Consider the following 27,565-nt stretch of genomic DNA (forward strand, 5'->3'; position numbering starts at 1 on the left):
ACCTGGGACCCATGGCTGTGCTGATCTGGAGGAAAGGCAGGCTGTGTTGGGTCAGTCTTGCTTTAGTAGATAAGCTGTTGCCAGGCATGGAGGGGAGGAGTTTGGTGTAAGTGGGTCCAGCCTCCACTTGGGGCCACTGTGCTGCTCTCTGAAGTCCCACTATGTTGTTGTTGCTGAGAAAAATAGCGACACCCCAATCTCTCCTCCCTGGACTGGAGGAGAGTACAGCGTCTCAAACCACACTGTTCAGGCAGGCCTCACAGAGCCGCAAGAGCGGTCAGTTTACCCCACTCCACAGTGCCTTCTAGGCACTCAGCTGGGATTCAAAATCCAAAGTCCTAAAGGACCCAGCTCAGTGGGGCTCCTTTCCCCTTTTCCAGAGTAGAGCCACTGTTTCCTGCTGATAAAAAGCCTTTGGCTGGCACCAGCAGGATCTTTTGTCCTTGGGGAGGCAATTAACACTTTCCTAAGCATACTTCAGGAAGGGGGCTGTTCTCTCCCTGTGCACCCCTGAGATCGCTACACACCTTGCTATGCACTCCAGGCTAGCTCCCTACTCCCCAGAAGCATGAGCCAAGGCTCCCAGCTTTGCTCAGGAGAAAGTCACGTACTTCCAAACCTCTGAGTTTCAGCTCCTAAGGCTGTTTGCAAAAAAAGAAACTGGCACTCTCTATATTTCTTGCTTCCCAGTCCATGGTCCAGAGAGGTTTTCCTCTTGTGCTAACTCAGTGCCGCCCTTTCACAACCCCTCTTTCTCTCCCTTTTGTCTCTCCACAGAAAGTGTTCCCTTTCCTCCATTCCTATGCCGTTTTATCTCTTCCAATTCACATACACGCACCTCAATCCTAACAAGCTGCCTCCCCCCACCTGTGGAGCTCCTTCTGCCACTCATCAGATCAATTTCCTGAGTGTTTAAAGTGATCTGACCTCAATACAGCTGTGTTTGGGGGACGAGGAAAATCCCGGTCCCCCCTACTTTTCCACCATCTTAATTCCCTCTCCTGAAGTTTATTTTTAAAAACTTCACTAAAAAAATGAATAAGATATAGTTTGACCAGAAGAGATAGGCCCAGAGCAGAGGTGGTTTCTCTGGTACCTGAGATCATCTCACTCAGCCTGTGGAGACCTTTAACCTAAGATACAGACCCTGAAGCCAGAACATCTGGGTGTGAATTCTGGCTTTACCACTTACTATCTGGGTAACCTTGGGAAAATAAATTCTTTGTGAACCTCATCTCCAAAAAGTAAGAACAATAGCCCCTACTTTTTGTCAATGTTGTAATGAGGATTAAATGAGTTAATATGTATACTGTGCTTAAATGAGTGCTGGCACATACTAAGTTGTATATAAATAAATATATACTTTGTATACTATATATAAATACTTTGTAAACTAAAAAAAAAAAACCCATGATGACTAAAAGTTAATTTAGTAATAAGCTGTAATCATACAAGATAGGAAGATGTGGGTTTGGTTGCTATGAACCAGGCAGTGGTTGCCATAGATATGTCAGAACCTTGACAGCCATTGTTAGGCCATTGCCTTACCCCTCATAAGCAGGCAACTGAGCTGTATTAATCTGGCAAGAAAGCTATGAAGCTAAATACACCTTCCTATTACTCTACACATCTTATGTCTTTCATACAAAAAGAACCAACTTGTAATCAGATAAATAATTAACCACCTCAAGGTAAGCAAAATATATCATTATCTCCATTCTACAGATAAGAGATCTGAACATTTAATTTAGGTGATTTCATCCCAGGATACATAGGAAAGATACTGGAAATGAAAGAAAGGACTAGGAACCCTTAGTCTAATTGTTTTCTTCCTCAGTTATCCTATTTATTTATCCTTCTTTAGAATGAGTCCTTGAGGAAAAACTCGTGTGATGTCAGTTTTACCTTTCTTAGTGGCACTAACAAATACACAGAGCCTGAGATCAAGCTAGGAAGCTCTGCCAATTATCAGGAACTAGACATGAAGCTGCTACTGGCCTCATCTCAAAGGGAGATAGCTATCATGGAACCCAGGCAATCAGGCTCTGGTGTTTCAGGCTCTAGGTCTTATCAGCTTCATAAGCAAAGCAGGAGTAAGGCTGGATTTGATCACAGGCCATATATAAGATTTCCTTTTCATTTGGCATAAGCCATAGCCATTCTCCAGGGGGTCCTTATGGGGAGGCAAGTGATTTTCCTAGGGAATAAATTGTACTCTCAGTAATGCCATGAAGTGTGAGTCTCTATTTGGGGATAGCAATTCTCCAAAATAGTGAATGATTCTGCAGAACCCTGCTGAGTTATCCATTGATAAGTTGGACATGCACTGTGCTCATTAGATAGCTAAGCAAATCCCATCTGAAGTATTTGCTAACCCAAGCAGCACTTCCCCCAGCTCCAGGCTCCAATGTAATTAGTGATTATGAAAATGTAAATCAAAATCACAATTAGATACCACTTCACACCCTCTAGGATAGCTATAAACAAAAAGACAACAAGTGTTGGTGAAGATGTGGAGAAATTGGAACCCTCCCGTAGTGCTGGTGGCAGTGTAAAATACTGCAGCCACTTTGGAAAACAGTCTGGCACTGCCTCAAAAGGTTAAACATAAAGTTATCATATGATTCAGTAATTAGACTCCTAGGTATATACCCAAGAGAGCTGAAAACATATGCCCATACAGAAGCTTGTACACAAATGTTTACAGCAGCATTATTCCTATGAGCCAAAAAGTAGAAGCAATATCAACTGATGAATGGATAAACAAAATGTAGTATATCCACACAATGGAATATTATTCAACCACAAAAAGGAACAAAATACTAATATATGCTACAACATGGATAAACCTTGAAGTGATTGTCTAAATTGCCCTTTTTACTTAGGCAATGACTTCCAAATATGGATGCACTTTGAAATCACCTGGGGAGCTTATGCAGCTCTCTGGAATCTTTGAGAGTGAGGCACATGGACTGATGTTTGAAATCTATTAGACTAGGTAATCTCTAAAGTCTCTTTTTTTTCAGCTTATTCATTTATTTTGAGAGAGAGAGCATGAACAGGGGAGGGGCAGAGAGAGGGGGAAAGAGGGAATCCCAAGCAGACTCTACCCTCAGTACAGAGCCTGATGTGGGGCTTGACCCTACGACTATGAGATCATGTCCTGAGCCGAATCAAGAGTTGGTCACTTAACCGACTGAGCCATCCAGGTGTCCCGATTTCCAAGGTCTCTTAAAGAACTAGAAATTGTATGAAATCTATGAGACTGGGTCACCAACACCCACATTTTTGAAGCATAAACAGTAAGAGAACCAAGCCCAATGTACTGTTGTTACTTAGACTAGGTCTCCCAATAGGTCCTACTTGAAATCTAATGTGATTCTTTTCCAAGGCATCAGCGCATACCCTGTACCCATCCAGGATTGAATGAAGATATTCCTAACAGACATTAACTATGACTGAAGAAATAGGCCACACCTGATGTTATCATGCCCATGGTGGGTTGCTTTAATAAGAAATCCCCCACTTTGCAGGTACCTATCAGTGGAGTTGAGAATAACCAGTTTCTCCCTCTAAGACATTTATAGACAAGATTGGATAGAATGAAGTTACGGACTTCTGTTGTTTATCGGCACCTGTGTACTCATAAGCTGACAGGTTCAGTGCTAATAATGGGGCTTATTTTTCATTTACTTGTTTCACTTAATATTAAAGAACCAAGCTGAATCATGTGCCGGCTATTGACATCCTGCTGGTCTCAGCTAAAGACAGCTGAAGAGACACAAAGGTAATTTTGCAGTTATTTCTCTAGACCTATTCCACCATTTCTTCCAACATATCTTTCCACAGTCCCTCAGGGGACAAATCTTCATGATATATATTATGAAGGAAAGTGATTAAGCAACATCTGCAAGACTGGAGACAAGTTTGGGGGAGGATGGCCAATTCTACAAGGCAAGTAAATCAGGGAATAAAAGTATCCTTAGAGGTTTTGGGAAGGGGTTCCCATACCACTTTATACCGCCTTGGGTGTGCTTTTTATGGTACATGCATTGGGACTACAACAGGCAGAGCCTCAGTCAATCAAGGAAAAGTAGAATTCTTTGTTTCTCCTGAGAACGAACAGTGCTTTTTAAGGCCTTGGCTCATTTTTCTTTTCCATTTCCAGGAATGTGACCATCATTATCATTGGATTAGACAACTCAGGCAAAACCGTTCTTGTGGAGGCTTTCCAAAGACGTAAGGAATTAAGAGCATTAGATACTAGTTTAGGTCTCCCATGGGCCCCAGAGACCAATGAAATAACCATTCCTTCCCAGCTGTATTTCATGGCCCTCAGGTTCCTTCTTTTGCTCTTTTGAAGATAAACACTTCCCACACACACACTCCTCTCGTTGGGTATTATCAGCCTGTTTATGTAATGTCTGTCACCTCTCCCTTTATAAGATACCCTAATTGAAGGTCCTCTCATAGTGTAGTGTGAATGAGCTCAAACTATGTTAAGTACTGCAGTCAATTATAAAGGATAGCATGTTTGAAACAGTGTCTAGTTTCAGAACTCAATTAAAGTGGAATTTGGTCTAGATAAGAGAGACAAGTGTGGGATGATGAAGAAGTTTAATAACATGAAACTCTTTGTGACAGTTAATATAGAGGGTTGGAGCTTGAGAAATGTTGTCAGTTCAGAGACATGCAACTTTAATACCAGATCTCCAGTTTAATACCCTGACACTTCAAGAAGAAGTTACACAGAATTTCAGGAAGCTACTATTCTAGTTGTGAAGACCCATCTAACTGCTAACCAGTCAATCAGGGATCCCAGCATAGGATGCCCTCCATTAATGTTTATTAAATAAAAGAAGGGGCATGATGATGTGGCTGAACTTTATATAACCTGGGCTCTCAGCAAGATACAGGAAAGGGCTAACTTGACTCCTCTACTACTTGTCTACTTGAAGTCTGCATCAATTTCCTTGAACCACAGTAACTGCCTGCTGGCTAATTTTGCCATCTCTAGTTGTCCTCCACCCCCAGTATTCAATCCACATGGTTGCCTGAAAGACCTAATGCAAAACCCTGATCATGGAGCTTCCTTATTCAAAACCATTCAATTCCTCTCCAATGTTATCAAAACAAAACTTAAATTCGTTAGCAGTATACAAGGTCCTCCACGATTTGGCCCCTGACTTCTCCTCCAACTTCATTTCCCATGCTCTCTGCATATGCTCCCTGATAGAGCCAAAACAAATTATTTGCCATTCTTCTGTGATCATACCATTCTAGTTCACATGCACACACTCTTTACATGCTATCTCATTACCTAGCATTTCATTCGCTCCAATACCTAACTGCTTAATCAAATGCCCTGAGTCACAAGCTTAAGCTTGACCCCAGTATGACCTGGGCTACCCCTAATGCTCAGCACCTCCTTCCTAGATCCCACTCTATTCTGTGCCTCCCTCTATCATGCACTTAAGACACATCACTGTACAACAGTAAATCCATCCCCTAGACTGTGAGCCCCTTAAGAAGTAATGGATCTTTTCAGCTCTGTATCTTTAGTCTGTACTTTTAGTACCGTCAGGCAGGCACTCAAAAAGTATTTGTGGAATGAATGTTCTCCCCCATTCCACCATTCTCCTCAGGCAACATATTGCCTCTTTACAACTTCTCCATTCCCCTCCTTTCCCCTAATAGGCAGCAAAATGGATTCCCTGTCTCTCCCAACTTTCTGATAGGCAGAAAAATGAAGAAAAAAAAAAAGGTAAACAGTAGCAGGAAAATCAAGGAGCCAAGATAAATCACAAGATTACTGATAAAAGTGGGGATAATTTTCAGAGCCCCAACTCAGCCCCACCCCTAGATTCCCATCCACTCTGGGTGAGGCCTGGGAATCTATTTTTTAAAAACTCCCCAGGTGTTTCTGATGGCCAGCCAGCTTTGGGAAGCATTCATCTGCAATTAGCCATGTACTATTTTGTCTGTGAGAATAGTACCTGCTTTTCATCCTAATTCCTAGAGGAAAAAGCCTGTAGTCTATTTAATGCGTTACTGTATAACTTGCCTTGTGGCTGGTGACTAACTTGGGGGCTGATTCATAAACCAATAGGCTTATGGTTGTAACTTCATTCAAAGAATAGTTTTTAATGGTCAAGAAGCAAAGTGCTACTGATTTCACATTGTGAAGAATGTCTCAGGCCATCTCTGTCCATGCAGGACAACCAGAGTCAATCTAGTAGGTTGCTCTGTACCCAAATACAATAGATCACCTCACCTGCTCCTGCAAATGTTTATGATTGTTAAGAACAGACAACAGCCTAGGAAAGAAATTCCATTCTACAAGTCATAACTTGTGTGAACATTTGATGATTCCAGCTATAAAATATTTTGGGACATAAGCCATTATTATCAAGGATACCATTCACTATAACTTTTTGTCTGGCATAGTCACGTGGGGCAAGAAACCCCCAACATGAGCACAAGCAGATGCCCTAGATGAGGGCATTTAGAGCAGTGCCTCTCAAATCGGCTATACATTCAGTCACCTGGGGAGCTTAAAAAAAAAAAAGGATGCTTAAGCCCCACCCCAGATCTATGGCATCAAACCTTCAAAGAATGAGGCCTAGCGTCTTAGGTTTTAAAAGCTCCACAGGTGATCATGGAGCATAGTGAGTACTGAGAGCCAAAATTCAGAAGTACCTGGAGAGATTTCATACCTACTGATCCAGGTGCCTGGAGGTTCAGTTACTTTGGTCTGGGTGGACCCACAGATTCAAAATCTTAACAAGTGCACCAGATGATGCTGAGACACAACAGGCATGAGTTTCACTGCTTTCTATGGCAGTGGGTCTCAAGCTTTGAAGTGCAGAAAAATCACCTGGGGATTTTCTTAACTAAAGGAGTTTGTTAAACATACAAATGCCAGTGTCCCAAACACAGAGGTTCTGATTCATTTGGTATAAAGTAGAACTTAACAATCACCCCCATGTAACTCTGAAGCAGACAGTCCCAAGACTATCCTTTATGAAATACTCTTCTAGGGATACAGAGATGAATTACACTCAGTACTTGTATTCAGGGAGTTTATAAATTAATAGAGAAAATAAGAGAAATGTAAATTATCAGGGAACAACTTCTCATGGCTTCTAAGGTTCACCAACAATACATTGCATTACTGAAGGAATTGGTAAGTTTTCAAGTAAAAGGAAAAAAAATCTAGGGGAAATGATTTGCTCTGACAGGGAAAAAATAATATAAAGCTTGCTTGGATGCAGGAAACAAGATTTGAAAATTACCTTTAGTTTCACTCATTATTTTTAAGTAGTCTAATACAGACATAGCAAATATCACACCAAAGTTGTAACTGAAAACTATGTTATCTGAAAACTATAATTAAAAAGGTGAGGGGCACTTGGGTGGCTCAGTTGGTTAAGCATCCGACTTTGGCTCAGGTCATGATCTTGCGGTCCATGAGTTTGAGCCCCACGTTGGGCTCTGTGCTGACAGCTCGGAGCCTGGAGCCTGCTTTGGATTCTGTGTCTCCCTCTCTCTGCCCCTCCCCCACTCGTTCTCTCTCTCTCTCTCTCTCTCTCTCTCTCTGTCAAAAATAAATAAACTTAAAAAAAAAGATGATTGACATGAAAACAGGAATTATAAGATCACATTAAAATGTAATGATAATTGGGGCGCCTGGGTGGTGCAGTCGGTTAAGCGTCCGACTTCAGCCAGGTCACGATCTCGCGCTCCGTGAGTTCGAGCCCTGCATCGGGCTCTGGGCTGATGGCTCAGAGCCTGGAGCCTGTTTCCGATTCTGTGGCTCCCTCTCTCTCTGCACCTCCCCCGTTCATGCTCTGTCTCTCTCTGTCCCAAAAATAAATAAACGTTGAAAAAAAATGTAATGATAATAATACACACACACACACACACACACATACATGTAAATGTGTGTGTAATCATACATTTCCAAAGATCTGAAAGCATCTTACTAACTTCTCAGCTAAATGACTCATTCTTGCAATGCCATGGAAAAATGTCACAGGTAGGTCTAAGACTATATATAAATAAGCTACCAATGTTGGTGTGAGAACTTCCAGGTATGAGTGTATAGAATCTATAAAATCACTTTAGTACTAATGTGGGGAGAGAGCTAGGCCAGGACTGTCAGTTCAAAAGACTGAAATGTGTATAAAGATTGTCATTTTGAACTGCATTTCTATGAGAGCTGTAAGAGGTATGGAATGCCCTATGGGATACTATGTTCTGGCAATAGCCTTGAAATGGTAAATGTATCTGAGTTAGGATGGTTTCTTGGAGGAGATATGAGGAAGAGAACTTCATACTTGTATCCACAGTAACAGGCACCATAAACATTTGTTGAACACCTACTGTATGTAAGGTAATGCAGAGCCCCGCCATGACAGAGCTCATATTTTAGGTGGGAACATAGGACGTGCACAGAATGAGGTTAACAACAAGTTTAATATACCACGTGCTCAACAAGAGAGAAGTGAGAGCTGGATAGGTCAGAGAAGCTTCCTAAAGAAAGTGCTACTTGAGCTGGGCCTTGAAGAATGGGTGGGAGAGAAGGGCCGCTTGTTCATTCACTCACTCACTCATTCATTCATTCATTCATTCATCAAAATCCATTGAACAAATATTCATTTGTGCTAGCTGTATGCCACCTTCTGTGCTCAGCATCATGAGTATAATAGTGAATGAAACTGAAAGGGTTCCTGTCCTGTTGTAGTTTATAACTCACATAACAAAATCATAAAATTTCTAACACGAATATGTGCTGTGAGAGTGGTTAAGCCCAGAAGAAAGACACCTGTCTAGACTAGAGGATGGTGGTGTGAGTTAGGGAAAACTTTCTAGAGAAAACAAGATCTAAATTGATATAAAAGGAAAAAAAAACTAGGTTTATTTATTTATTTTGAGAGAGACAGAGTGCAAGCAGGGCAGGGGCAGAGAGAGAGAGGGAGACAGGGGACCCAAAGCAGGATCCCTGCTGACAGCAGAGAGCTCGATGCGGGGCTTGAACTCATAAACTGTCAGATGATGACCTGAGCTCAAGTCAAATGCATAACCAACTGAACCACCTAGGTGTCCCTAAACTGATATTTTATTATTTATTTATTTATTTATTTATTTATTTATTTATTTATAAAAAGTTATTTAATGTTTATTTTTTGACAGAGAGACACAGCATGAGTGGGGGAAGGGCAGAGAGAGAGGGAGACACAGAATATGAAGCAGGCTCCAGGCTCTGAGCTGTCAGCACAGAGCCTGATGCAGGGCTCGAACCCATGAACTGTGAGATCATGACCTGAGCCAATGTCGGAGGCTTAATTAACTGAGCCACCCAGGTGCCCCTAAATTGATATATTTTTTAAAAGGCATTAACCAAATAAAGAGTAATGGAAGAGTGTTCTAAGCAGTGGGAATAGCATCTTCTGAAGGCCCAGAACAAGACAAAGCATGACATTCTTGTGGAATGGCTGGGGGCGGGGGCCGGGGGGGGGGTGGGTAGAACATGAGCCAAGCTGCAGAAAGAGGAAGAAACTGGGTGTGTACCAGGAGCACCGTGGACACCAGTGAGGTCTGGGAGGTTGGGTGGCAAAGGAGTGTGTATTCTATCCTGGGAGCAGTGGGCACTCACCAAAGGTTACTGAGCCAGGAAAGGGTAGCATGACCAAGTGCTGGTTTAGGAAGATGAATCCGTGAGTGTGAGCAGGATGGCAGGATGCCTCAGTGGGATTCCTCAGGGAAGGCTCTGGTCAAGTTTCAAATCACTGCTTAACAAATTCTCACATCTAACCCTATTCCCCTGCTTTGTGGTTGCTTCTCCTCTCTTCCCCTATGCATAGTACTTCCAAGTAGGATGAACAATTGTATGAAATCTGAATTGACTACACTCCTACTGCATGAGTATGAAGTTTCCATCTATGACTTGAGTGGAGACATGAAGGGTCAAGAAACCTGGCCGAACTACTATGCACAGGCACACGGACTTGTTTTTGTCCTGGATTCCAGTGACTTGGGACGCATGCAGGAAGTGAAGATCATCTTAACGCGTCTGCTCTCTGATAAAAGAGTGGCAGGGAAACCTATCCTACTGTAAGACTCTGCTTTTGTGACCAATTTCCCCTTCCCATTTTGTACCTTCAGAAGAGTAGATGGAGGAAGGGTGGTCCCTTTGTCATACCCAGCTTGACCTTCTCCTCCCTTGGGCTCAGTGAAGGGAAGTGGGCCAGTCCTCTGGGGGCTGTTTTTAAGAGCCACTTTCTATCACAAATTGCCATGGGGGAGCATGTTACCTACCTATAGAAAGGTAATTCTGAAGGCAAGCATCAAAGGGAAATGGAGAGTAATATCTGGATCTTCCACCCCCTTCCCTCAACTCTTCTGGAAGACTGCCTTCCTGAATTTTTTTCTTTTCTGGCTTCAGTTTCTAGCCCTGAGAAGATAGCAGAAAACAATCCTTATTTTGTATAATTGATGCCAATGGACTCCTCCTTTGGCTAACTACCCAAGAGTTATGTAACTAGCACTCATTTCAAGGTGATAATTCCGGTGGCCCATCAATCCTCACTCCTCCCCCACTCTATTTTTGCCTTTTTCATTCCTCATTAGCACCCCCAACTCAAGCATGAACAAAGGTTGGGAGAGTGTGTAAAAACTCCAAATCTGTTCATATCCTGGTTAGCAATTCTAATTAAAGTTTTGTGGCATAGTGCAGAGGAAGTGAGAGATGAAGCCTGGGAATTATCTTGAATTAAAATTATTTGTGCTCTTCTTTCCTCCACTGAGAGTTGGCTGGAAAAATCTCTGACTCATCTCATTGGTTATGTCTTTGAAGCTAGTTCCTGGATATGTAGTAGTTGTACTAGAATTCGTTCTCCTCCTCTTTCCCTTCTTTGCTTGCCCTTGGACTCTATTTCTGTTACACTCTTCCTCTTCTGTTTCCTCCTTCTCTCCTATGCCCTGCTCTAGCATGGCAAACAAACAGGACAAGAAGGATGCCCTCCTACCCTGTGATATTATTGAATATCTATTCCTAGAAAGGCTAGTGAATGATAACAAGTCCCTGTGCCGAGTGGTAAGTATCTACCCACCCCCTTCATCCCCTCCCTTACCCTCTTGAGCCAGTTGATGCATCCCTGGGCCCATTCCATAATCAGCCACATATGCCAGGTCTCAGGCAAAGCCTCCCCCCCAGGCAACATCTACAGTGATGATTTTTGACTCGACACTGACAGTAAATAACACATTCTTATAACACCTTCACATCTGTTTTCTCATTAGGACTTCAAAATAGCTCTTTACAGTTAGAAGTTTCAGTATTGGATACTTCATTTTATGGATAAAGAGGCTAAGGCTCAGAGATTATGAGTGACTTGCCCAAGGTCAGACATCCAGGACATTACACCACAACTTATTAAAAGACCTTAACATTTGTCTTTCATTTACTTTCTCAGGAGTGAGTGCTAAGTCTCTCCTAGGAAGTCTTAGAGCCTCTCTAGACAGAGCAGAGCTTAAGTGTACCTCTGTTCTTGGCTGATAATAATTAGGACTTTGGGCCTCCGGGGTCCCAGGCTCCTGGGTTACAGCCTTCTCTTCTCTTTTTTATCATAGGAACCCTGTTCAGTCATCAAAAACCTCCAAAGAGGGAACCATCAGCCCATAATTGAAGGGCTGCACTAGCTATTAGCTGCCACTGGGGATAAATATGAAGAGCTGTGTACTCGCCGACAGCCACTCCCCTCAAGCATCCCAACCTCCAAGGGCACCAGAAGCTCTGGGGAAAGACCCTCATCAGACAGGTACTGAGCTGCCTCTATTAGGTGTACTGATAAGAACAGATGCAGGAGTCCATATTCAACATATGCAGGAACTTCTGGGTAGTGTTTGGATTCTGTGCAGTGCTGACCAATGTCTCAAGATCCACTGGCCCAAATGGGGCTAGAGCAATGACCACAAACATTCCAACACTGTGAGGTATACCCTCCCTTCAGCACAACTTGAGTGGTCATGTTAGTGGGATGAGTTGTATAAAAGTAAAGCCAGCCTATTAGGATTAGAGCTTCTCCAAAACAGGGTTTTTGTTGTTTCATTGGGCCACACAGAGGAGAAAAGGAGCAGGAACCACTTAAGAAATTTATTGGAAACCTTCTATGGCTGAAAGTCTTGGAGCCACCCCACATTCTTTGCTTTCAGTTCTCTGATCCTCCCGATAATAAGAAAAGATGAGAGAGAACAGGAATATGGAAAAGAAGAACACAAAGGAAAAAAAGAAAACAGGAGTTGATTAAGGTTTTGAGGAATAAAAGGTCTAAATGTCCTCTTGCTCTGTCCTTTCCTCCTTTCAATGTCCAGAGGTATATGGCAGGGATGGGGAAATAGCTGCATTCAATTAAGGAGCTTCAAGTGTGTCTGTTTGCACTATTGCTTTTTCTCTCCTGTCTTCCCCAGCCACACTACCAGGATGGGAATGTCAAAAGAAAAAAGACAGCATCTAGGACAATGCTCGATGGAAGCTAGGCCCCGAAAGCCAATCCTACAGGTAAATGGCTCTTTAAATGTTACTGTCCAAGGGACCAATCACTGAACTATCAGAGCACCAACTGACTTTTTTCTCCATTTTCTTGTTGTACAGAAAGAAGGTTTAAGATTAAGGCCTAAAAAGAACATATCAGTAACATTTGCTTTAGATGAACCTATGGAGGAAGGTGAATGTTCTGGGGGAAACAGAACTTGGAACACTGCTGAGCTTTGTGACAATCGAAGTGATGACTTACAGCCCCCAGCTCCACGCATTGAAGATGATCCTTTTATTTTATTTTATTTTATTTTATTTTATTTTATTTTATTTTATTTTCAATATATGAAATTTACTGTCAAAATGGTTTCCATACAACACCCAGTGCTCATCCCAAAAGGTGCCCTCCTCAATACCCATCACCCACCCTCCCCTCCCTCCCACCCCCCATCAACCCTCAGTTTGTTCTCAGTTTTTAAGAGTCTCTTATGCTTTGGCTCTCTCCCACTCTAACTCTAACCTCTTTTTTTTTCCTCCCCCCCCCCCCCGTGGGTTTCTGTTAAGTTTTTCAGGATCCACATAAGAGTGAAAACATATGGTATCTGTCTTTCTCTGTATGGCTTATTTCACTTAGCATCACACTCTCCAGTTCCATCCACGTTGCTACAAAGGGCCATATTTCGTTCTTTCTCATTGCCCTGTAGTACTCCATTGTGTATATAAACCACAATTTCTTTATCCATTCATCAGTTGATGGACATTTAGGCTCTTTCCATAATTTGGCTATTGTTGAGAGTGCTGCTATAAACATTGGGGTACAAGTGCCCCTATGCATCAGTACTCCTGTATCCCTTGGATAAATTCCTAGCAGTGCTATTGCTGGGTCATAGGGTAGGTCTATTTTTAATTTTCTGAGGAACCTCCACACTGTTTTCCAGAGTGGCTGCACCAATTTGCATTGAAGATGATCCTTTTAAAGGTAATGCTGGACCAGTGGTTAGTCAGGAAAGATATATAGGCCTTCTCTCATGATTTATACAAGAATATTCCTATTTTGAGTCTGAAGCTCTTTTCTCATACTATGGTTAGTAGTTAGAAGAAGTTAATGAAGTACAGGGAGAGTGCTTGGGGACCATCATGTAGTAGCCCAGTATGATGCCCCAGCACTCCAGCACTGGCTGACACAAGATTTTTGTTTGCACAGCTATCAGGTTATCTTAAAGGTTATGATTTCCAGTGGTATAAGTACAAATTAGTACAACCTTTATGTACTACTCACTACTTTATGGTGAGTAGTTTGGTTGTCTGTCTCTCTTCTGCTCTCCCTCTCTCAATATGTATATATACATATTAAGAACTTTAAAAATGTGGAAACCCAACATTGTGTACAATAGCTAAAAGTTGAAAACAAGCAAAGGGCTAACAATAGGGAATGGCTGAATAAATTATGGTGCATTCATACAATGGAATATGATGTAGACATTAAAAGGGATAATGTTGACTTATATTTACTGACATGGAAAGTTTTCCACAACCTGATATTTTGTTAGAGAATATGGTAAATCAGAGTCTAGCATGTTTAGAATGATGTGTATACATGCACAGAATATCTGGAGGGAAATCACCAAAACACCAGCACTGGTTTTCTCTAGGGGTAAAATACTAGGTGATTTTGAGAAGTAAAAGGCCTAGGTGACTTTCTTTGGATTTTTGCTTTTTTGGAAATTCCAGGTTTTATAATAAGCATTTACAATGTCTCCCAATACAATAAAGGCATTAAAAAAAGCTATGAGGCCTTGAAGGCCCATTGTTGTTTTTTTGGGGGGTGGTCTGCTTATTTTATTCAGAACAATGTACTTAAGAGTCATCCATGTTGTTGCCTGAATCACAAGAGTTTTTTTAATATTAAATATAATTTATTGTCAAATTGGCTTCCATACAACACCCAGTGCTCATCCCAACAGGTGCCCTCCTCAATGCCCATTACCCACTTTCCCCTCTCCCCCACCCCCCATCAACCCTCAGTTTGTTCTAAGTATTTAAGAGTCTCTTATGGTTTGCCTCCCTCCCTCTCTGTAACTTTTTTTCCTCCTTCCCCTCCCCCAAGGTCTTCTGTTAAGTTTCTCAGGATCCACATATGAGTGAAAACATATGGTATCTGTCTTCCTCTGCCTGACTTATTTCACTTAGCATAATACCCTCCAGTTCCATCCATGTTGCTACAAATGGCCAGATTTCATTCTTTCTCATTGCCAAGTAGTATTCCATTGTGTATATAAACCACATCTTCTTTATCCATTCGTCAGTTGATGGACATTTAGGCTCTTTCCATAATTTGGCTATTGTTGAAAGTGCTGCTATAAACATTGGGGTACAAGTGCCCCTATGCATCAGCACTCCTGTATCCCTTGGGTAAATTCCTAGCAGTGCTATTGCTGGGTCATAGGGTAGGTCTATTTTTAATTTTCTGAGGAACCTCCACACTGTTTTCCAGAGTGGCTGCACCAGTTTGCATTCCCACCAACAGTGCAAGAGGGTTCCCATTTCTCCACATCCTCTCCAGCATCTATAGTCTCCTGATTTGTTCATTTTAGCCACTCTGACTGGTGTGAGGTGGTATCTCAGTGTGGTTTTGATTTGTATTTCCCTGATGAGGAGTGACGTTGAGCATCTTTTCATGTGTCTGTTAGGCCCATTGTTGTTAATGGCCACTCCTTCTCAATGTTCCTTGGGACCCCATTTTCAATGATGGTCAACTGTCAATATTATGTCACCTCTGCTCTCCAAAGTATCTAGCCCTTCAAGCCACCCCAGAGCCTTGGGTTGTTATACCTATATGGAGGGGCCTAGACTTGGCCAGACCCATTGAGGAAGAGAGAGGCACTGCTCTGGGGATGAGGGGTGTGGATGAGAGTTGAGTGGGAGAAATCTTGTAGAAGAGCAGAGGAAGTGTTTTTTGAGATGTCAGAAACTACCCCTAAATCTCGGTCTAAAATTGAAATCCATTTTTCATTTCTATAACCTCAGAACCCAGGGGGAAAAAAAAACTGGATACCTGGGACACAGAGGAGATGTTACTGGAAAATCCCTGTGAAGCTTCCTCTGGATCCTGTGGTTAGTATTCCTTATATGAAGGGGAGAGGGGAGACAGCAAGACTGAGAGAAAGTATGGGGCCAGAGGCAGAGGGCAGGTGCCTGGAGGGGAGCAGTCTTACACCCTCTTGTGCATAAGGGCCAACACCCTCCCAACCAGGAGTGATCTGGGAATGACAGGAAATCTGGTGTTTAGCTTCACTTGCACTGACTGGCTGTTTTCTTTCTCTTATTAGACTTTTAGCAGGGTATTAAAGAGAAAACTGGAGGGAAATCAAAAAAAAAAAAAACATCTCATATCCCTCCCTCAGCAAATGGGCTCATCTCTAGAATCGTTAGTACTGCTCAGTTTTATCACTTCTACTTACTAATACCTCTAAAGTCCCCCTACAAGTCCACCTATCTAACATCATATCCCTGAGGATTCCCATTGTTCCTGTACATCTATGTTCTAGCCGTCAAATGAAGTTTATACCTGTGGAGAGGCTTAAGAAAAGTTAGGTGACATCCATTTGAGAATGAAGATGACCTTGGCAAAGAAGAACAGAGGCTTTAGGTCTTTGCACCCAAATGTTCCTCATGAAGCCTATGAACAACATGTTATGGGTGAACCAACTGAAATCGAGTCTTAGAAGTGGAGGGTCATTTTGTGATTACATTTTTCCCCTAAGGTTCTTGGGTGTAAGAGGACTGGCAGAAATAAATAGAACTTTTGTGCTGAGAATTATGCCCTGCTGAATCATTTTCAGTCATGCACCTGAAAACAAGTCGGTTTTAAGCTCCCTGCCATGGTCTGTGAAGCCTGGCAGCAATTCCCTTGCTATCCCGCCAGGAAGAACAATTACTGCCTCTCCCAACACTTTGGTTAGGTATGCAAAAACTGTACAAACTTGAACACAATCAGTCTTCCATCCCATGGAGGGTAGTGGTAGTATTTACTATTATTACAACTATTACTTTCACCATCAGTATCACAGCCAACATTTATTGAGAGCCTTCTGGATGTCAGGCCTTAGGCACAGGCCTAAGTTCTTCACATTCATGATCTTATTCACAACAACCCTTAGGGGTAGGCAGTACACCTGCCTGCATTTTACATATTAGGGAACTAAGGAGCAGAAAAGTGAAACAATTTGCCCAAGGTCCCACGCTCTGTAAGAAGCAGAGCAGGGATTTGAATCCAGGTCTGACTCTAGAGTTGGCATTAGGCCAGAAAGATCTACTTATGCTTTTCTCAAATTCCATGCAGAAAGAGAAAGCTATATCCAGAAAAGTGCAGAAATGTAGCCATGCCCAAGTCAAGAGAATTACATTGATAGAAATAAGCATGACAATAGTTGTAGCAGACATGGATGACTGAGTACTTCTATTTTGCCAGGTGCTGGGATAAATGCCTTACATACTATTGCCTTTCATCTTCCCAAGCCTATGAGGCTGGTACTATTTATAACATCATCTTACAAAGGAGAAACTGATGTTCAGGGAGGTGAAATCATTTGTCCCAGGGCACCCATTAGGAAGTGGCATAACTGGTTTTCAAACTATGGTCCAACTCCATAACTCATGCTCTTAACTTCTAAGCCTACTAGTCCATACTTGTTTCTGAAGGATAGAAACCTTGCACAGAATGATCGGTCTTACAACCCCATCTAGAGGGTATGACACTAAGATTGCATCATTTGCTATTATGCATTACACATGACCTTATTTCCAAAAGAACTACCCCAGGCACCTTGTGGGTTTTTGACAGGGTTCTGAGACAGAGCCTCTAATCCAACCTCAGTTGTTAAACAGATGAAGGAGTTTGGGGTACAGAGAGGTTAAGTGCAAAGATTGTACAGCTAATTACTGACAGAGATACTCTTAAAATCCAAATATCCTGTGTGCCCAAGCCAGTACTCTATCTTTCCTGTCCAAAAGTACTGCTTCCTCCTTGGGTCTTCTCTGGCTACTCCTGACCCACCTACTTTCCTCCAATTTGCCTAATAAATGTCACTGAAGAATTATGTTAACAATCATTCTCACTCAGGGATTCTTCAACTATTTCTACTGAAGAAGGGTTTTATCAGACAGAAAATGTAATTCAACAAACCAGTGTTCTTAAGAAAAGTGAATCATCTACATTTGCCTTTCTGGCATGTATATTTATGAGACAGGCATAATTTCTCAGCCAAAAGGGAAGTGTGGTTAAAAGGGGGTGAGAGTGCTACCTATAAATGTGGGCAAGTTGGAGAATTTAGGTTGAAACAACCTGATAAATCTCAGTTTCAGTATATTGGCACACTTCCCCTTGTATAACGTATGTGTTCCTGGGTGTCAACTAAATTTTCCTATACACAGTCTATCAATCACAAAGTTATTTAAAGAATATCCCCTCAATACAGTCAGCATACCTCTATTTACTTGTCAAGTGAACCTTAATTTTGTTGCAGCAGGCTGTTACTGTACTTCCCAAATCCCGTATCAAGCTGGGTAACCCTGGCAATTTCCCCCAGTGAAGACAGGAAAAAGGACACCTACCTCACAGGGTTGTTGTCAGGATCAAAGGGGAAAGTCCATATAAAAATGCTTACCATAGTGCCTGACATATAATAAGTAGCTCATTAAATCCAAGCTACTATTATTATGATTAGGGGAGGGGCTTAGATCATTAGACAGCTATGCCCTCCTTCTGGGAGAGGTATCCTCTTTTCTGTAAAGGACAACCCAAAGAGAGAGGTCTTGGATTCTAATGTAAAAAGAGCATGGAGAATTTAAGGTAACTCTAACCACTGCCAACCACTGCCTCCCATATTCTTGTCTTTGAAAATCCTAAATCTGCCAAAAAGGTCTTACAAATCCATACCTCAGCATAGCAGCCTGGAGATCTAGATTAAGGATACTTTCTTGACCCTAGGTGGGGCAAATTTACTTTCAGGCAAATGGTTGCCTTGGAGTTTCTCTTCTTTCATTGTCAAGGTCTTAGCCTCCCTCATCCAGGACTTTTAAAGCTTAGCTCCTGCCATAGCACTTTGTGAGCAAAAAGACCCTGGTCCATCATTCAACAAGCCCCATGTGGCTCTGAGTACTTCTTCATTTTGTCTTGCAAGACAGGCCTTGGTTTTCTGACTAGAGAATTCAATATGCAGAGGTGGAGGGGGCGTCCCTTTGCTTGGAATGGATTTCAACTCCTGACATCTAGTCACCACTCTTCATTTATATGTTGTTTCTACCTGCCAAAAGTACCCTGCCAGCAGTACTGGTATCCAGTGTGATCTGCAGAACACAGGTCATAAAGTGAGGACACAAAAAGAGTCAAGAAAGAACAGCGATCATTTAGGGTTAGAGCATGCAAAACAGTAGTAGCTAACATAGCAATAAATCCCCTGAATATTTGAGTGTTTGGTGTTTGGGCCATACCTGTTGTGTTTTGAATATCATTCTTCCCTCCCAGTAACCAATTAGAATCACTCATTTTCAAGGCAGTTTCTACTAGTGAGATTTAACCAAGTTCAATGAATACAACACCACTCTTCTCAGGAGAATCCTGACAACTAGCATTCTTAACCATAAAATGCCATTGGCCATGAGTGGAGCAGGGGTCACCTGGACTCACTGCTTTGTCACTAACCCCTGTAAACCCTTTACTGGGTTGACCCAGTAACTGGGTCAATGACCAAAACTGGGATTTCTGACAGGAAGGGGTGTGGAGTATGAGAGTTATTGCCAGCTTTCCAGGAATGGAAATCATCTCTGCATCCTACTTTATTTTCACAGGTATTGCTAAAACAACTGTAGCCATGGCACCCTTGGCCTATGCCTTATTTCTTTAGCTATAACAATCCATCCTCCTACTCTCCTTGCCTTTTCTCTCATATCAATCTCTGTGCAAAACGCAGGTGGTGTTATCCCAGGTGAGTGAAAAATCAGCAAGAACTTCCTGCTGTTGGCACAGAAATAGTATCAGCTGGGGGTTGTGGGAGTCAGGGGGCTTGTACTTCCATCCCTATGCCTATGAAGTGCCTGGCTCAGGTCCAGGGAGCCCAGGAGGTTCTGCTGTCAGGTGGTGGGCAGAGTGATGTTAACAAAGCACTCAAACCGTGCTGTGTGATGATGACTCAAGAATCCCACGCAATCCCACGCAATCCCACGCTCATGCTAGTCGCCACTTACAGGAACTAAAATAGAACTCTGGTGCTAAGAGACAGCAAGCCTTTTATATCTGCTTGGAAAAATGAGCCCAGTCCTAAGAATTGCCATGCTATTCAATACATGGAATGTGTTTCCATTTGTTTGTGTCATCTTCAATTTCTTTCATCGGTGTTTTATATTTCACAGAGTATAGGTCTTTTGCTTCTTTGGCTAGGTATCTTATTGTATTTGTTGCAACTATAAATGGGATTGATTCCTTAATTTTTCTTTTTGCTGCTTCATTATTGGTGTTTAGAAAGGCAACAAATTTCTGTACATTGATTTTGTATCCTGTGACTGCTGAATTTGTTGACCAGTTCTAGCCAAATTTTTTGTGGGGTTTCTTTAGGGTTTTCTATATAGAATATCATGTCATCTGCAAATAATGGAAGTTTTCCTACTTCCTTGGTGATTTGGATGCCTTTTCTTTTTGTTGTCTGATTGCTGTGGCTAGGACCTCCAGTACTATGTTAAATAACAGTAGTGAGGGTGGACATCTCTGTCTTCTTCCTGACTGTAGAGGAAAAGCTCTCAGTTTTTCCCCATTAAGAAGGATATTTATTAGCTGTGGGTTTTTCACATATGGCCTTTATTATACTGAGGTATGTTCCCTCTAAACCTACTTTTTTCATGGTTTTCATCATGAATGGAAACTGTACTTTGTCAAATGTTTTTTCTGCAGCTATTGAAATGATCATATAGTTCTTATCCTTTATTAATGTGGTGTATCACGTGGATTGATTTGTGAATACTGAACCACCTTGCAACCGAGGAATAAATCCCACTTGATAATGGTGAATGACTTTTTAAATGTATTGTTGGATTTGGTTTGCTGGTATGTTATTGAGAATTTCTGCATCCATGTTCATCAGGGATATTGGCCTGTAGTTCTCTTTTTTAGGGGAGTCTCTATCTAGTTTTGGTATCAGGGTAATACTGATCTCAGAATGAATTGGGAAGGTTTCCTTCCATCTCTATCTTTTGGAATAGTTTGAGAGGAACAGGTAATAACTCTTCTTTAAAATGTTTGATAGAATTCACCTGTGAAGCCATTGGCCCTGGAATTTTGTTTGTTGGGAGTTTTTAAAATAACTGATTCAATTTCTCTGCAGGTCATCAATCTGTTCAAATTTTCTATTTCCTCCTGTTTCAGTTTTGGTAGTTCATGTTTCTAGGAATTTATCCATTTCTTCCAGGTTGTCTAATTTGTTGACGTACACTTTTTCATAATATTCTCTTATGTTTTTGTGGTGTTGGTTGTTATTTCTCCTCTCTCATTTGTGATTCCGTTTGGGTCCTTTCACTTTCCTCTTTGGTAAGTCTGGCTAGGGGGTTATCAATTTTTTCAAAGAACCAGCTCCTGGTTTCTTGATCTGTTCTACTGGATTTTTTTTTTTTTTTAGTTTTATGTCATTTATTTCTACTCTAATTTTTATTACTTCCTTCCTTATGCTAGCTTTAGGCTTCATCTGTTGTTCTTTTTCTAGCCCCTTTAGGTATAATGTTAGGTTGTTTGAGATTTTTCTTAATTTTTTTTTTAATTTTTTTGTTTAACATTTATTTATTTTTGAGACAGGGAGAGACAGAGCATGAACTGGGGAGGGTCAGAGAGAGGGAGACACAGAATCTTAAACAGGCTCCAGGCTCTAAGCTGTCAGCACAGAGCCCGACGCGGGGCTCGAACTCACAGACCGCGAGATCATGACCTGGGCCGAAGTTGGCCACTTAACCGACTGAGCCACCCAGGCACCCCAATTTTTCTTGATTTTTGAGTAGGCCTGTATTGCTATATACTTCCTCTTAGGACCATTTTTGCTGTATCCCAAAGGTTTTGAACCATTGTGTTTTCATCTTCATTTGGTTCCATGTATTTTTTAAATTTCTTCTTTGATTTCTTGGTTGACCCATTCATTGTTTAGTAGCATGTTATTTAACATCCATGTTTGTGGTCTTTCAAAATGTTTTCTTGTAGCTGACTTCTAGTTTCACAGTGTTGTGGTCAGAAAAGTTGTGTGGTATGACTTCAATCTTTTTTTATTTGCTGAGGCCTGATTTGTGACCTAATATTTAATGTATTCTGGAGAATGTCCCATGTGCACCTGAAAAGGATATGTATTCTGCTCTTTTAAGATGCAATGTTCTGAATATATCTGCTAAGTCCATCTGGGCCAGTGTGTCATTCAAATCCCTTGTTTCCTTGTTGATTTTCTGTTAAGATGATCTGTGCATTGATGTAAGTGGGGTGTTAAAGTCCCCTACTGTTGTTGTATTATAATCAATTAGTTCTTTTATGTCCATCAATGACAGTTTTACATATCTGGGTGCTTTCATGTTGGATGCATAATATTTACAACTGTTATGTCTTCTTATTGGATTGTCCCCTTTATTACAATATAGTGCCCTTCTTTATCTCTTAACAGTCTTTGTTTTAAAGTCTAGATTTTCCAATATAAGTATTGCTACTCTTTGACACCCATTTCACCCATCTCACTTTCAATCTGCAGGTGCCTTTAGGTCTAAAATGAGTCTCATGTAGGCAGCATGTAGACGGATCTGTTTTGTATCCATTATGATACCCTATGTCTTTTGATTGCAGCATTTATATTTGGACCTCTTTTAGGCCAGGCTGCTGTGTTTTGAACTAGGCTAGCTTATACTGAAAGAAAGGAACTGCTTTTTGATAGGCTGCCAAAAATTCCTTATTATAAAAGAATTGCTACATGCTACTCATGTCCTTTGTCACCTTATCACAGGTAGTGCTTGAGCACATATCTGGGTATCTAGGTGAGCACTATTCTATCCCTGGAGTCCTGGCCTCAACACCTGCCCAGACCTGGTTTTTCTAGAATTAGTTTTCAATCAGTATGTCTTGTTTTTAAAAGACTACATTTAGAGTTTTTAAAAAATTGTTTTGAAGTAATTTTAGATGTGTGGAAGTGTTGTAAACAGAGTTCCCATATACACTTTATCCAGGCTCCTCTAACATTAACACCTCACATAACTTTAATTCATTGATCAAAACTATGACACTAACAATGGTACAATTTACTAAACTACAGACTTTATTCAGATTCTGCCAGGTTTTCCACTAATGTCCCTTTTCTGTTCAGGATCCAATTTAGGATACTATGCAGCATTTATAGTACATTTAGTTTAAGAAAAAAAATATATTCCTAGAAACAAGTTTCCTTTTAGGAGGTGGAAAGGGTGGGCCAGTAGAGGTTCTGGGCAATTTATGATCCTGAGCTATTCTACCCATAAAGGAACTTTATCAGTTCTGCACCAAAGCCCTTAATTCATGACACCTTATCACAGTTATTTTCAGAAAACATGTCTTAACGTTAGCACTTCTCACAGAAGTACCAAGGGATTTGACAAGTGGGTTATTTTAGCAAACAATATTTTGAGGGTGACAAAATGAAAGGGATGGCCTTATCTGTTTTCTTTGCTTCATTTTTTTCTCCAAACTGTAAACTTTTTACTAGAAGTTGCAATATTTGACTATAATATAAATGCTGAGAAACACCAACACCAACAGGGAAGACACTCTTTCCAATGTGTGCTTGGTTTTATTTGCCTGAAATTAAGTATTGAAATCCTACAGAAACCAAACTGATTAGGTTATTTTTGCCTGTTAATCTCAAGAGAGGGAAGGGAAAGCAGGCTATGCCATCCATTTATTCCTTCAAAAAATAATGGGATTATTAAGAATACTCTCACTGGTATTACTAAGAATAACTCTCACCTTAATGCACACAAACTATGTGCCATTCAATGTGCAAGGTGCTATACAAATACTGTTTTACTGAATGGGTCACAACAATCCCATGAAGTAAGTTATTATGCTATTATTACCCTTATTTTACAGGGAGAGGGGCAGGAAACAGAGGGTTGGAGAGGATAAGCAACTCACCCAATGTCACACAGCATGGAAGTGATGGGAGTCAGGATTCAAGGCCAGGTCAGACTGATTCCAAAGCTGTCCTCTTGGCTAGTATACTACATTGCCTCTCTGAGCACCTGTAAATTTCAGACACTGGACTGGGTGCTAAACAGAGATACAACAGTGCACACACTATAGCTCTTATGCCCTCAAGGCTCACAGTCTAGGTGGAGGAGAAAACTATTAAACAGCTGAGTATAGATATACAACCCTCTCTTTGCAGGTATTCCTTGTATTGGTTACAAATAAAGGTGCTCAGTAAAATACAAGTAGTAAATGCCAACACTTTTAAATATAAATTCCTTTTATATTTTAAAAATAATTTTTTATTTTAAAAATAAAATAAATACATTTATTTAAAAATAAATTCCTTTTTTAGGTCCTCAGAGAAAACACCTCTCACCCTCCATGTCCTCTGAGGATCCCAAACAATTAGGAATGGACTTGATATTGACATGCTCCTCTACTGTATGGATCTGGGCTAGATGTCAGCATTGCCACCCCACTTAGTCTCCTTTGAGAAGAAACAATGGGAAACATAATGTGGAAATACATACAATGACAGAATCAAATCAGCTGATGGAAAATTTTTAAGTCTGGGACATAATTATATTCCATTTCAATTGTCCTTTTGGACTTGAATTAATTGGTAAGTTCTAAGGGAGCTTTAATTGGTTCATGACTGCATTTTATGGCCATGCCACTTTGAAATACATCTCTCAGGAAAATGACAATGATGATCCTGTAAATTATAAATTGGCAATGTGATTTTGAAGGTGAAGGGTTGGAAGACTTACATCTCAGCAAATAACAATCATTCTTTTCTCCCTTCCAACCCCCAAACCATCAAATACCCTAACCCTGTGGTTCTCAAAACTGGCTGCACATTGGAATTACTGGGGGAAACTTCAAAATTACCAATGTGTGTGTCCCATCCCAGAGGCTGTGATGATTTAATTAGTCTGGGGTGTGGCATGGATTTTGGAACCTTTAAAAGATCCCTGGGGAATTTTCTTATGCAGACAAGTTTGGGAACCACAGCCCTAATTGGAGGATCATAACCCTGACTGCACATTAGAATCACCTTGAAGGATCTTTTAAAACTCCAGATGCTTGAGCCACACCCAGGATCAAATAAATTAGAATATCTGGGGGTAGGGCCCAAGCCCCAAGAACCGGGAGGTCCATCATGCAGCTAAGACTGGGAACCACTGCAGTAGATAAAACTCCACACCTGCAATAAGGGCAATGTCAAAATTTCATTCATAGGTTCAGCAACCCTAAGACAAGCCTAACAAGAAGAAGCCAGTTCTGGGGGAACCTGGGTGGGTCAGTCAGTTAAACATCAAAACTGGGCTCAGGGCATGATCCCATGGTTTGTGAGTTTGACCCCACATCAGGCTCTGTGCTGACAGCTCAGAGCCTACAGCCTGCCTTGGATTCCGTGTCTCCCTCTCTCTCTGCCCCTCCCCTGCTTGCACTTTCTCTCTCTCTCTTTCCCTCTCTCTCAAAAATAATAAAAACATTAAAAACAGAAGCCAGTTCTGGAAGACAGGTAAGAGGCAGGCTGAGAAAAAACCCTTAAAACAACTGTCATACATTAATAATAAAATGAGCTCACTTTTTTCTTGCCCTATATGAAGGTTAATTTTACGGCTTGGCTAGGGTTACTAGCAACTGATGGTATCTCAGCCCCACTCTCTACCACACCCACCAGAATAACTGTTGAAACCATGGGAAGGAGAATGCTTTCAAGGGATGAAAATCTTTTCAAAGGACTGCAAATCAGTGCTTAGAGACCCTGGGTGGGTCTAGACAAGGAGGAAGCAAAAAAGCAAGCTATTTGGCCTATGTATTACACAGCTAGTTTTTTATCTGCAATTTAATGTGCACGTTCACTCATCAAGCCAAACACTGGGCTTGGAGACAAAAACCCCAGACCGGGTTTTCATCCTTACTTGCACATTAGAGCCCTCTAGGGAGTTTTTAAAATAATGATGTTAGGGCCACACCCAAAATGAATTAAATCGGAATCTCTGAGGGAGTGACACACAGGAACCTTTGTTTTAAAAGGTCCCCAGGTGGGCGCCTGGGTGGCTCAGGTCATATCTTGTAGGTCGCAAGTTTGAGCCCCTTATCAGGCTCTGTGCTGACAGCTCAGAGTCTGGAGCCTGCCTTGGATTCTGTGTCTCCCTCTCTATCTGCCCCTCCCCTGCTCGTATTCTTGTCTGTCTGTCTCTCCCTCTCTCTCCAAATTTGATAAACACATTAAATAAATAAATAAATAAATAAATAAATAAATAAATAAATAAATGGTCCCCAGGTGATTCCAATGCGCAACCAAGGCTGAGGAACAGTGGCTCCAAACCACTGGCTCACAAACTTGAGTGAGCATCAGAATCACCTGGGGAACATGTTAAAACATGTTGCTGGTCCCCACACCCAGAGTTTCTCAACATCTTCCAGCCCCCAATTAAATCACCAAGTCAGAGAATACATTTTAAAAATTAGAAAAATGAATTACTGAGTCAAGAAACAGTGATCAATAGATGTTAAAATTTTTGGTTGAGATGTTACTGGGGAACAGGACAATCATATGGTACCAAAGAAACACCCCACAGATTTCTAGTTAATTATAAAGAGAAAATTACATGGAGCATTCTGAGGGCCACGACCTAACTGATCACCTTTACTAAGAATGGACAACTGACACTGCATGCCTCCAAATAAGATATGACATACAGTACATGACATTACTTATGAAGCATTCTTGTCAAAAATGGTTTAATTTCAATCTAACCAAGACTTTTGACCCAAGAACTTCTCATTTACAGGAAATTCAGAGCTGGAAGGAGGACCCAAACACCACCATAAGGAAACAGAGATCATCCTATCCCAGGATACAGGATCACTGCTAAAACCAGGAGAGTCTCAGGCAATCCAGGATGGTTGGTGACACTACAACCAGCCAGATTCCTAATGTGGGTCTCTAAAAGGTAGGGCCATTAAAAAAAATGGAGAGACTGTTCTAGATTCAAAGAAACACCACATCCAAATGCAACATATGAACTGGCCATAAAAGACACTTAGGAGACAGCTGGGGAAATGTGAATACAGAACACTGCTACTCAGCCATCCAATAGATGTAAATGAACTATGTCACTAAGCACATTGTTTTATTCAGCTGACATTGTTCTGTGACAAAACTTTCTCAGTGAAGTATGTTGTGAACTGATCCACTGTGGTGCAAGTTCCTTATCTCCCTGTAAACCATCAAGCAGTCTGCAAAACATACTCCAGGAAGCACTGGATTAGATATTAAAAAATATTAGTGAAGATCAGTGAGGAGCTGTTAATTGCTTTTAGCAGTACTTATGGTATTATGTATCATATACTTATGTGGAAAAACATCTTTATGCTTAGAAGATGTATGTTGAGGTATTTAAGGTGAAGTGTCATGATGTCTACAACTTACTTTCAAATAGTTTATCAAAGAACAAATATACACAGAGATAAAGCAAATATGGCAAAATGTTAACTTTGTTGAATCTTGGTAAATATACTGGTGTTCGTTGTACTATTCTTTCAAATTTGTTGTATATTTGAAAGTTTTCATAATAAAAATGACAGAAGCATGATTTAAGATCACCTCACAAGATAATAACACCAACAAAATTATCAGGAAGCTGATTATCCCTGGCCAATTCTGTATTTATTCATTACATATTCATTAGATATTCCTTGTGGAATATCTAAGAAACAGAAAGAGAAGTAGAATTAGCCAGGAGAGGTAATAAAAAGCACCTTACAAACTGAGGAAA

At 41.1% G+C, this 27,565-nt stretch overlaps 1 protein-coding gene across 1 annotated transcript; it reads left to right on the forward strand.

Annotated features, from left to right (window-relative positions):
• The first annotated feature begins 1,546 nt into the window (after nucleotides 1-1,546).
• Nucleotides 1,547-27,270, forward strand: ARL13A (ADP ribosylation factor like GTPase 13A). The gene is given in 10 exon segments (XM_027053840.2): nucleotides 1,547-1,691; nucleotides 3,392-3,497; nucleotides 3,715-3,787; nucleotides 4,169-4,239; nucleotides 9,867-10,116; nucleotides 10,993-11,098; nucleotides 11,635-11,822; nucleotides 12,472-12,562; nucleotides 24,124-24,393; nucleotides 26,579-27,270. Coding segments are annotated over 7 exon segments (822 nt in total). The 5' UTR covers nucleotides 1,547-1,691; nucleotides 3,392-3,497; nucleotides 3,715-3,728; the 3' UTR covers nucleotides 24,181-24,393; nucleotides 26,579-27,270.
• The last annotated feature ends 295 nt before the right edge of the window (nucleotides 27,271-27,565 follow it).

Source organism: Acinonyx jubatus, chromosome X (genome assembly GCF_027475565.1).
Source record: "Acinonyx jubatus isolate Ajub_Pintada_27869175 chromosome X, VMU_Ajub_asm_v1.0, whole genome shotgun sequence".
NCBI lineage: Eukaryota > Metazoa > Chordata > Mammalia > Carnivora > Felidae > Acinonyx > Acinonyx jubatus.